Source organism: Manis javanica, chromosome 3 (genome assembly GCF_040802235.1).
Source record: "Manis javanica isolate MJ-LG chromosome 3, MJ_LKY, whole genome shotgun sequence".
In the NCBI taxonomy this organism is placed as follows: Eukaryota; Metazoa; Chordata; class Mammalia; order Pholidota; family Manidae; genus Manis; species Manis javanica.
Genome location: NC_133158.1, coordinates 130,559,902 through 130,572,740, shown reverse-complemented (window position 1 = coordinate 130,572,740; position 12,839 = coordinate 130,559,902). Strand labels below are relative to the sequence as shown.

Sequence of the window (12,839 nt, the reverse complement as noted above, 5' to 3'; positions counted from 1 at the left end):
AGTGTGAAAAAGTACTTGAGCTAATCATTTATTATAAAGATTCCTGTTCAACAGTTACATATTAACAATACGTATTGGAGTAAGAAATGAGAATAACATTATAAATCTTCTAACTAGCATTTAACAAGCAGGGAGAGTCATTGTCAAGGCAGCTAGCAGAGTTAGAAAATCAAATGACTCTGATGTCAGAGCTGAGTCTGAATCCTGCCTAGGACATTACTACTAAGAACTTGTGTAATATACTTAACCACTGGGCACTGTGCTGCTGAGGGGCTGAACAATCTAGTGCTGTTATTATCAGGACTCCTTTGCCCAAATGTTATTATAAATCACTGAGAATGCAAATAATATCCATTGTAGTGGATTGCTGATCTTTGTAATCTTGCTTTAAAAATATTAATTCCTATTATTAGACTCATTTTTGAGTAAAAAAGCTGCGTGAATCTACATAGAATTCACAAGGGGATATACTTTTGTTATATATTTATGATCAAATTCATTGATATTCATTAACATATTCTAAAATGACACATGAGGTATGGGTATTCCCAGTCCACATGGGTGATTCCTTACCAGACTCAGCACCAGTGATGAGACCAAGGCTGTGAGATTCAAATCACTTTAGACACATGTTCATGTTTGACACAAGGAATGTAAGAACAGGTGTTAGAATACAGTCTTCAGCATATGGTAAGCTCTTCCAGTGCAGCTGACTGCAATCCTTGTCAAAGGTCATAGAGACTAACAGACAGAGAGTCAGAAGTTGCTACGTGCTTCAAAGGCACATTCAGGAAATGGCATTGTTACAAAGCATGCTCCCTGAACCAGGGAAAAAAAATTACTCCTTTTATCAGTAATATAGAGTGAATTGAAAGCTGAATTTGAATTATCTAAGTTTCCACATATCAGAGCAATAGAGCAATAGATGAATCACAAAAGTCAAAAGGCATATACAACAGAGAATAGTATAACAATGTGCTTGAGATTCGACCGTGGCTAGCCCCTCGAGATACTATATATACACTGCTTTCCAGGCAACAAGTGGAAATTCTGAAATGTTGCCACACTGTAATGGCTGAAACAGGATGGCCATCCAACCAGCAGTCCAGGACTGAGTGTAAAGCAGGATAGGCTAGAGGATATCCGCATTATAGGAAAAGACAGGAGGTCGGTTTCCACAGAGAATAGCATGTCGCCGCCATGAGGGCAGAAGCAGTTTGTCTGGTTGGCACCTCCTCTGGAGGGGTCTCTTCTGACCCTGTAAACTTGGGCTAGGCTGCTCTCCTGACTGCTCTCATGCCTCCCTGTACTGCCGTATTGCTATCACGTTGTGCTGTGTATAGTTACTTATCTAAATCTTGTACTAAAATAAAAATTCTATAGGGACAGGGACAGTCTGTCTGTCATACAAGTCAATGCTCAGTGCCTGTTTTTTGAGCAGCAGGAATAGCTAAAAGTGCCTGTAACTTGGAAAAAGAGCCAACTGGGGCTGTGCCATGTTGTGATGTATAATAAGAAATATGTATTTGGTTTTCATCTGCTGTTCCTGACACAGAGATCCTAAAACTCTTGGAATTTCCTAAGCAATAAAAGTGTATTTTGTTTGTTAAATGAAGTGACTTTTAAACCACACCTAGAGGTGGGGGCTGGTGAATTCAACCACCCATGGGCAATGACTTAATCAATCATGCCAATGTAATGAAGCCTTGATAAAAATTCCCTAAGAATGAGGTTTGAAAAGCTTCCAAAGGTGAATATGTAGGGATGTGGGGAGAGTGCAGAGAGTCAGGGAGAACTTCCATTCTGGAGAGGGAATGGAAACCCTCCCTGACTCCTTTCTCTGTGCCCTGCCCTGTGTGTCTCTCCCATCTGACTGTTCCTGAGGTATATCCTTTTACAATAAAGTGGTGATCCAGTAAGTGAAATGTTTCTCTAAGTTTTGTGAGCCACTCTAGCAATTAATTGAGCCCAAGGAGGGGTTTGCTGGAACCTGCATTCAGTAGCTAGTCTGTCAGAAGCACGGATAACAATCTGGATTTGGAATTGGAGTGTGAAGTGGAGGGAGTGACACCTTGTAGGACTGAACCCTTCCTCTGTGGGATCTGACACTATCTCCAGCTAGATAGTGTCAGAACTTGCATGAATTCCAGCTGGAATTCTAAGTAGTGGAGTGTCCCAAGAATTGCTTGGTGGTGAGGAGGAAATCCACACCCTGAAACTGATGGCTAGAATTACAGGCTGACATAATATTGCCCTCTTTACCCTGATTGGATTTTGGTGAGGCAGAATTATTCCTGAAATAGTTTATACACTCTTCCTGGAATTTGTTAATAAATGTGTGTTTGGAAAACAGACCTTTGGGTTTAGAAAGTGTGTCCACTCTAGTTTATTCTTAATGCATACCCCTGGTAAAGATTCAGAGTTTTCAGTACCTTATGCAGTCCTCCACGACCAAGTGAGAGATCTCCAAGATCTCCTAAACACACTTGTAGGCAATCTCATCTTGACCCACAGCAGAACCTAAAGTCTTACTGAAACCTATGATGCCATTTAACAAAAAAATCAAAGAATCAAAAGCAGTTTTGCTAGGATCCTATAAATCTCTGTTCATATCGAGGCCCATCCGGTAACTTTCCCTTTGGTTTTTAAACTCTGATAACCTGAACAACATTCAACACTAAATCCTTAGTCTGCTAAAAGGAAGTTGTTAACTGATATTTTGGGTGGAAAAGGAAGGATCCTAGTAGAAATGTGCTGATGTTTTCCTCACCTTGTAGAATGCATACTTGCACTCTTAAGTCCTCGAAGCAATAGGTCATTGAAAAAAAGTATTGGATGGGTACTATTTGAAATGCATAAAAGGTGAGAGAATGAAAGAGTGGTATCATAGTGAAAGAAATTTAGAACTTACTCGTCAATGAGTAGTATTCAAAAACATAAGAGAAATAGAAATAAAATAGTTTAGGTAGTGGAAGGACATTTTATAATAAAGACATTTGCGAAGGTTTTGAGAGACCAGGGGGTTCTTTCTGCCAGTGTTGCCTCTGCTAAACTTGCAAGGAGGGTTTTTAGGGATTCTCTGTGACTGAAGGCAGACTCAAAGTTTAATCCACTTCTTGCTATTAAGCCTTCTTGGCAATGAGGTGAAAAATGTAGTATCAAAGAGGACTAACTCTAGTACTTGAACTGAAAATGAAAACTTATGAAGAGAATAGTCCTGGAGATTTATGATTCCTTGGTTTATAAACATTCGCCTGGTTATAGTTCAGCAAAGTGAATAACCATCCAGTGGAAAGAGGAAATGTGTAATCATAATGCCTTTAGAAAAGTATGCAAAACTCTACTGCAAGCATGGTCCTTCTAAAATATATCAACCATTAAGAAAACTGCCAGCAAATTTTTGTTGGCTAGATTTGCCATATGCCACGTATGTTTTAATTATTTGGAGGGGAAGAGGAACCATCCAAAAGCTATGTTAAGAAAAGTCTTAAATCAGTAAATTTCAAAATATTATCTTAGACATTTTATATATAATTCTGCCCAAATGTATAAATTTTTATTAGAACTTGAACATAAAAATTTTAGACCTCTGATGATTAGGTGAAATGGGGAATTTTAAAACAGTATTAGGTTAGCTTTTATTATACATAATGAGAATCTCCCAGATGGTGTAGAAATCATTAAAAATTAATTTTATAACCACTGGACTTGTCTTAAAGTGTCTTGAACTGATAAGTCTTCCTAATCTTCTAGTGTTGCTCCAGTTCATTGATGAGGTAAAGTGGCTGGCTTTTTCAAATTAATAATCCTATTATAATTATTAAAATGTAGTACATTCATTTTGCTTAAGGTGTATAACATAAGTCCCTATTCCCTAAAGAAAATTATGTTATAGTACAGTGAATCTCGAACATTTCAATATGAAGGTATATTTTAATATAACCATTTTGTTATAGACCCATATTATTATAGTTGGTCTTTTAGTACTTGTTGATTAAGAAAATACATAATGATAAGCTACTACATGAATTTACTGTTGGTTTAAAGTAAATATATGTTTATCTAAACAGCACTTATACTCATTTTCCAAGTGAGTATAAAAATAGTGTTTATGCTAATAGTATACTGTATTATGCATATGACTGGACACTTCTTGAGATAGCTCTGCTTCACTGTTAAGAGTTCATGATTTTTGCTGAACCATTGCTCTAGACTTTGTTTAAGAAGCTATACCATGTCAGTGTCATTAAACGAAGGGCATCAAAGAAGATACTCTATTAGTGGGTCAAAGATGTGTCTAAAATCTGAAATGTGTCTGTGCTGAGGGCTTGGCTGGCTTCTTCTGGTATCACAAAAGTACTAGGAAGGAGATGCCTCCTGGGTCCCTGGGGTGTCATTCTGTGCATTGCAGAGACAGATAAACAATCTCTCATGTCCTAAGTAAGTACAAGTGCCTCCTGAAGTTCTCAATCGATACCACAGACTAATGCCACAAAGAGAGTCTGACTTGTTTTAGTGTACATAATGTTTTAAGCTCTATTTTTAATTCTCAGAATTAGGTTAAGGTCTTATAAACACATACCATTATGTATAATGAGTTCCTTTACATTTATTTTTAGAAACATGATCTTATTAGTTTTCAGAGGCTACTTTACTATGTTGTCTCTATCTGTGTCTGTCTGTTATCAATTAATAAGGAAGTAATTTTTTCTCATATCATCTGTGTGTATAGTTTGTCATATAAAATCCATTTTTTATATTTGCATTTAATATATATGCATGCACATATTATTGCATATTTGTACATATTCACAAGCATTACACTTATATACCTCTAGGGGAAATTAACACATTTATAATGCTCTGGTATAAAATGATTAAAATATGTAAATTATATCTCCTGTCTTGCAGGCTTGTCAGTTGTGGTGTGTGTGCATGCACATGTACTAATTAATTGGTTGTATCAGTTGACTGCAGAATGTCATCAGGACAAAGCCACCAATGCCTGATAGCAACATTGGTTAGGGAATGTATTTGAAGGAAATGAAATTTATGAAACAGTTGAGAGAAAAACAAGGGAAACAGGAACAAAAGAGTGATATAGAAAAGGATAGAAAAAGTTTGAGCAATGCAAACATATAAAACAAATGAAATAGCTATTTATTCTGGTCCCAGGTAATTTTTTGAGTTTGATCCTCACTTAGTGTTTCAGCAATAACTTTCTGATATTTTTCTTTTCAGTCACTATGCTGTCAACTATTTAGTGTAGCAGTTGTATAGTCTATCTTTTCCAATGCTATTTCATTTCATATAGTCTATATTTTTGTCCCTATGAGAATACTTGAACTTGTCAGACCATGTAGGCATGTTTTATGATTCAAAAAATATGGTCACAGTACAAAATCCACATCAAAATAGGCTTGAGAGTTTGCCATGGAGAATTTACTTCAACTGCCCTTCAAGAGTACTGAAAGAGCCCTAGAGCCTTACAACAAGGTTACAGTGTAGCACTGTGGTTAGGGATGGGAACCATGTGTCCTGGATTTGCATGCTTATACTGCCGTTTAGTCACTATGGCCATCAGCATGTGACCTAACCTTTTAAAATCATGGTTTCCTCATTGAAAATAAGGATCATTAAGCAACAAACTTCAAAGGGTTTTAATGAGACTAAAAGCATTATGGAAATGCTCAATAAGTGGTAGCTATTATTTTTATTGTTAAGTTTATTAGACAGCAAATAATTAGATATCAACATCTAAGGCCATATAAAATTATCTAGGCATGGCTAAAACAAAAATGGTCATGCTAAAGATCTTTGGTAAGAATTCTATTCCTTCTTTCGATTCCATATTATTGTCAGAGTTAGCTCTCCAACTTGAAAAGAAGGATGGTCTATCCATCTTGGACAGACCACTATTAGAATATTCATTATTAGCAGGTATCATTAAAAGGTTTCCAATTACCTTTCTTGCAACTGATTATAATTATAGTACAGGTTAAGTCATTAAAAATCATAAAGGAGAATAGAGTTTCAAAGAAGCAAAACAGAAGTCATGCTACTTGTTTATAAATGCAATGAAAATTTTTATGCTTGTATTGTTCCCTTGGGCTAAATTGTAAGAAGTGCACTATAGACGTAGGCATTTTAAGATCTTTGATACATTTCTTAGATTGTTTTCTAAAAGTGTTGTGCTCACTCATACTCCTAATCAACAGTGTTCTGAGACTGGGCCTCTTCACACCCTTATTGGCACTCAGTTATTTTTTTTTAATTAAAGGACATTGGAGGTCAAATTTGTAAATTAAATAGCATGATTACATTCAGTCCTCAGTTATTAATGGAGACACTATTTGGTCAGTATTTTTTTTCCTAAAGCTAAAATTAGTTTTGTTTGTTTTATTTTGAAAAGTTTAAACAAAGTTTATCAGGTTTGTTTTTAGAATTGCCTTGAAAAAGGCTTGTTTGGTTCTGTAGCAATGAAGTTTGACTGCAAGAGGGAGATCTTACAACTTTGCAATTGGTCATGGGAATACAGAGCAGCTCTCTATTACTCTTCTGAATCATCACCCTAAGTCATGTCAAAGGTAGTCAAAGAGTGTAATTCAGTGGCTTAAATAGACAGAGAAGGTACTACGGTTACTTGGAGCATCTGACTGGAGACCTCTTCCTAGGCTCAGTGTACTAATCTAATTACTAGTCTGAATTGAAATGAAAATGTTCCAGTACTATATTTTTAACTTTGTTAGTGGCATGAATTATGTTTTTATTTACTCTAAAGCACTGTGAAGGATCTATTTCAAGTCCATTCTGTGGTTTTTATTTCAAATGAATCCTAGGTGGCCTGCTTGACTGTAGCTGAATTTCAGTGTTTATATTCACTACTCCTCAAGAGGAGAATTGAATGGAAACCTGTGGTTACCATGCCAGTGACTACTCATTAGTAGGCATCTTTCTTATCTAAGACAGTGATTGGAATGGCATGATAGTTGTGAAAAGAAAACCTCAGTTAATACTTCTTTGACCATCTATTTAGAACTGCAAGTGCCCCTCTGTCTACATTCCTTACTTCCTATCTCTATTCAGGGTTTTTTCCCTATTTAAGTGCCATCTCACATACTGTGTATATTTAAATGTTGTGTTTATTGTTTTTCTTACCCTGCCAAAAATAAGTTGCATACTGGCAGGGATTTTTGCTTTTCTTTTCATTGCTTTATCTCCTGTGTTTAGGAGAGTGCCTGGTAGCATATTTCTAGAAAACATAATGAAAAGATGAAATATGTGGATGTGACTAGTTTTTTTGAGGATAAATGCTAAATTATGTTTAAATTTTGACTCACATCTCTCAAAGGTATAGCAATCTAACATAATGCTAACCAAAGCTATTCAAATGCAAAAGCATATCTAGTAATATGCAAGGTGTTTTAGGTAAAGTATTTTTATTTAACACAGACATTTCCAAAGTCAGAGTTCAGTACCTGTCCACCCATGATCATCCATTACAATTAGGGAAATCTGACATTCTTGGTAATGCTGTTATCTGTTTCCTCTTTTCACTCAATAATCTCAATGTTTATTATTGAAAATACTTTTATGAACTAAATACATTGGCTTATTGAAAGAACTCCTTTAGCCTTTTTTACATAAGGAATTTTTTATTATATATTATTTCTTATACATAAGAAAGAAAATATAAACAAAATTGTTCCTAAAACATTTTATATTCAGTGGATGACTCATTAAATCTCTTTGCCTCAGAGTTATCAATGTGTTTTACTCCATGCAGCATTGCCCTCTGTGCTACTAGAAGTGGTAGTGCAATGTTCATTAAAAGAATGTTGCATTATTGTCTCTGGGACTTTCTTCCAAGCCAGTAATACCCATTGTGCAACTTTTGATGCTGGCATTTTCCTGACTGTAAAGACTCACTATGAATTCAGATATGAAAATGTGGGGGAAATAAAGGAAACATCTCAGAACAGGTAAAATAAGGTAGATTTGTTAGCTAAGTACTGGGTGCACAGGGGTTTATTATGTGTATATAACATGACTGTTGGAAGAAGTCATTAAAGTATGTGACCGTTGGTTGCTCTGAAAGCTGAAGCTGGGCTATTGGAAGTTTCTCACTGTTTCCCCTATCCTTGGAATGTACTTTCTGCCCATTGTTCCCACATTGGGAACAATTTTCAATGGCACAGACTTGAGAGAGCCATGTTTTTGAGACCATCTGGATGGCATGCCATGATTGAACCCAGTTAAGGTCTCTTTGCAAACTTTAAGATTTTGGTGGTTAGGTGTGAAAATCTATTCATTTTTCAGCCAACTAAGACAAGCCTCCTACACACCTTCCCTTGCTTATTGCACCTGCCATCTACCAACCTGGAGTGGATTGGCTTTCTTCCTTCTCTCCTTGCCTTCCATGTACAGGGACCAATTTACAAACCAACAATGTCATAACAAAAAGTTAAATGAAACTTGAAAGGTAGGTTGGGACTTGCTTATGCCAAATCTTATATTTCATGCTAAAGAGATTTTTTTACTTTATTCTAGAGAATGGGTATCTAAAGAAAGTTCTTAAGAAGGACAGACACAAAACCAAATTTGCTGAATTTAAAAGATAACTGATAACAATATGCAGTATAGACTAATTATGGCTAGATGAAGTGTTAAGTACTGAGAGAAATACTGAGGGGACAGCACAGGATGAATGTGGGTGATTGCCAAGTAGGACAGGGAACTGGATGAGTGGCTAACATTCTGTAGTATTTCATGAATAAATACCAGATACATCCTGGCTTGTTTATCTCATCTTTGTGAACATCAAATTTTAAAATAAATTACACTGAACTCTTAATGTGTTTTGTATCTAAATGCAATGATAAGCCTTTATTTTAGAGGTTCTAAAAGTTTATGTTGGGATGTAATCTAATATTTAGACATAACTAAAAAACAATTGACACAGTTAGACTTAATCAAATATTTAGTTTTGAAAACTATAAAGCATTTAGTCCATGTCTCAAATGCAAAAACCTCAAAATATTCTTTATTTTCAAAGATATAGTTCAAATGTAGGTCTACAGTGCAAGTGATATGTGTGCAGATGTGTAATTAGTCAGTATCTATTAAAGTCCCATGGTAATTGGCATATGGTATTATAAAACAGTACATAATAACATATGATGACTCTAATTAAGGGTATTGACTTAAGACTTTGTCTTTAACGACCCTCAGTGAATACTGAATGAAAGGTAAACTAAAGGTTCATTAAGCTATGTTCAGAAGAAGAAAAATGTTCTCAAATGGCATATGTACAGTGAGGTTAAGTGGATTTTTTAAGATCTCTTCTTCAGTGTTTTGTTTAGTTTCTTTTTCTAGTGGTAAGTCTACCCCAAACTCTTTAAACTGCTTTACAAAATTTAAAAAAGAGCATTAATTTTCACAGTTTATAACAGTTTAAGTTTTAAAAGTGTAAAAATGTGTAAAACAATTGGAGAACACTTGAAATTTGGCTGTTTCTACATGAAAGTGACCTTTAGTGTGGTTTTGTTTAATGTTCTGGTGTCTGAAAGGGAAAGCAAAGCAGAAAGGAAAACAAAAACAATGTATGCAATGGAATTAGATGAAACATCTGCAGCACCCAGCATTTTTACATTCTTACTAGCCAGCATTTGAGTTGTACTTTAAAGTTTATATGGGAATTCAAAGAAAATTGCAGATAGGAATGTTTCTGACTTTTAGCCTATTCCTAAAAGGGTCAACAAGGCATTTTTAAAAATTGTAAAAATGTAATGAATTTGAGCTTTTTCATATTTACCATTCTAATACCATTAGTAAGCATATAGATAGGGACAATGCTATTTATTTAGTGATACCGTTATAAATTTCAGCAACAATCTACTTCTCTGGCACAAGAATATTTACTAATAGAGTCAGCAGCCTTTTTTTTTTTTTTTTACATTTTTAGTCTTTTATTTTTTTAAGTAAAGAAATCCCCTTGAATCAAAGATAACAAAATTACAGTTTTTGTTTGTAATGATCTTTACCACCACACAGAATCAGAGTAGAACCAAAAGTAACATGGGAACACAAAATGATCAAGGACACCATGGTTCAGTATAATTTCTTAATAAAGGTAAATATCCTCATATTTAGAAAAAGTTGCATTGCTAGTTGCAAATCTTAAACACCTCAGTGCTGGAGGACCCAGTATTTACCACCACCACCCCTAAAATCCAGCAGCACAGAGGTTTTCAGAACACAAACTCAAAAATACATTATTTTCAGGGCAGCATTTGAAGTGTCAGAAAATCCAAACAAGACGAAATAAACAAAACTTTGGAAGGTGAAAGGGATGGTTCTCAAAAATCAATCTGGAAGCAGATCTGCCAACAGAAGAACGTGGCTGAATGGAGTCTTCCCAGGAAAGGGGAGATGCAAACGGGCTCCCACCCCCTCCCCCTGCCCCTGGTGTCGCCAAGGCCGCTGCAGTGGCAGAAGTCAGAAGCTCAGGTACAGTGAAGGTCTTCCTGAGGCAGTGGGAGGGACCCAGGTCATTTGGGACCCGTGTGGGGAGGTGACCGGATTCGACTTGCACTTTAGGAAAACAAAGAGGCCAGAACGAAAACCAAACCAAATCCAACTTCTACCCCCAGGAACTTGGTCCTCCCCATGCGAACAGCCCGGGAGGGAAGCGGCTGGCTCTGGGATGGAGGGCGTCAGCAACTATTACTCTAGGTGACTGGTGGGGCTGCTCAAGTAGGGGTCTGGAAAGAGAATGCCCACTGAGATGAAGGGTATTTCTCCAGGTGCCAGAAGCAGAGGACGTCTGGGAGTAGGCATCAGCTGCCCTTTTTTTTAAATGGTTTTGAGTCTAACATCCTGCCTATAAGAAAAAACTTTACTTTTCTAAAACAAAAAATCAAGGATGGGTGTGCATGTTTTTTATGAGCAAATGTGAGACTATGGATAGGAAAGTGAGGGATCATTAACCTTACCAATGGACAATAGATCCTGGAAGCAAAATATTTCCCTACCCAAAAGTTTCCCTGGTGTAAGTGTAGAATATATAGGTTTACTTCTGTCTGCCTTTCTGGCAACTTTTTGCGCCCAGCCAACAGAGACTACCAGCACTCTTACTGGGACAATAGTAAAATTCAAGGAATTTTGGCTGGGGTTTAAGAAAGGAATTTGTAATAAAAGGTGAATCAATAATAATAGGCATTTGCAGTAAACTTTAAAAGTTTTATTGAGATAAAAATCACATATAATAAAATTTACCCATATGAAGTATACAAATTAATTGTCTTTAATATATTCAGGGGTGTATAACAATCACCATAGTCAAATCAAGTTTAGAATATTTTCTTCACTTCAGAAATAAAGTTCTCATTCAGTAGCAGTCACACGATTACTCCTTCTTTCCTCTAGTTCCCATGTCTCAAACCTATGCCACTAATAGTCTGCTTTCTGTGTCTTTAGACTTGCCTTTTCTGGATCTTTTCTGTAAGAATCATATAATATGTGGTCTTTTGTGAATGATTTATTTCAAGATTCATCCATGTTATAGTATGTGTCAGTATTTAATTCATTTCATTGCTGAATAGTATTCCATTGTATATGGCTATATATTGCATTTTATTTATCCTTCTGTCATTTGATGGATATTTGGATTATTTCCTCTTTGTGGTTATGAATATGATACTCTGAAACATTTGTATACAAATCTTTATGTAGATATGTTTTTATTTCTCTTGCATACATACCCAAAAGTGAATTTCTAGATCATATAGTAACTGAATGTTTAACCTTTTGAGGAAATGCCAAACTGTTTTCCAAAGCAGCGGCACTATTTTTCATTTCCTCTAGCAATGTATGAGAGTTCCAATTTCTCCACATCCTTATTGACATTTATTATCTGGTTTTTTGATTATAGCTACTTGGAGTGTGGTGTGATCTCTCATTGTGATTTTGAAGTGCATTTCCTTAATGATTAATAACATTCAGCATCTTTTCTTATGCTTATTAGCCATTTGTATATCTGCTTTCAAGAAATGTCTACTTTGCTTCATTGTCCATTTAAAAAATTCGGTTGTCTTTTTATTATTGATTTGTAAGTGTTCTTTATATATGGTAAGTAAAGTCCCTTTTCAGTTTGGATTTGACAGTGTTTCCTCCCATTCTGTGGGTTGTCTTCTTGATGGTGTCCTTTCAAGTTCAAATGTGCTTTTGATGAAATACAATTTATTTTCCTTTCTTTAGTTGCTGGTGTTTTTGCAATAAATTTTTGAGAGAGAGAAATGTTGAGGAAAAAATATACTGGGCCTTAACTATGTGTAAGTTTTCTAAAGTGCTTTTGAATGAAAGTATCTGGATTAAATTAAATGTCTGGGACTAAAGTGAGAGGTGAGATGTTTAAGTTAACAACCTAAGTCAAACAAAGAATGATTTTGAACCTTTGGAACAGGGACAGCCTAGGGAAAGTGGCTCTTTATATGTATATCCTCTGGAACAAAGTAAGATGAATATGCAAGTTTCTTCCTGAGACTTGAGAGGAGGGATCCCTGAAGGAGCAGCAGATATAAAGAGTCAACTTTTAACTATTATTATTTACTTAAACTGTAGAATACCCTTGATATTTTATTTTAGCTTGCTGCCTTTAACATTTAATTTTAGCAAATATAAGAATTGTTATACTCTAAAGACACTATTTCAGATATCCCAGAAGCATTACAAATTCTTTTCATATAACTACTAAGTTATTTCTGTGGGTATTACAGTTAATCTAACCCTGATTTTTCTTTAAAGGTCTTAAATTATTAAACTGGAAACTATGCTATCAA

The 12,839-nt window shown here is 35.5% G+C and overlaps 1 protein-coding gene across 9 annotated transcripts in view; it reads left to right on the top strand.

The window, feature by feature from the left end:
* Positions 1 to 12,839, top strand: part of NAALADL2 (N-acetylated alpha-linked acidic dipeptidase like 2) — a 1,394,480-nt gene that overhangs the window by 634,193 nt on the left and 747,448 nt on the right. For 3 of the 9 annotated variants that reach the window (XM_073232064.1, XM_073232065.1, XM_037003285.2), the window contains exon 2: positions 10,285 to 10,509. The exons of the other annotated variants lie outside the window; for them this stretch is intronic. In XM_073232064.1, the coding sequence (XP_073088165.1) occupies positions 10,407 to 10,509 (103 nt within the window). In that variant the 5' untranslated portion in view covers positions 10,285 to 10,406. The remainder of the gene's footprint in view (positions 1 to 10,284; positions 10,510 to 12,839) is intronic. 9 annotated transcript variants of the gene reach the window in all.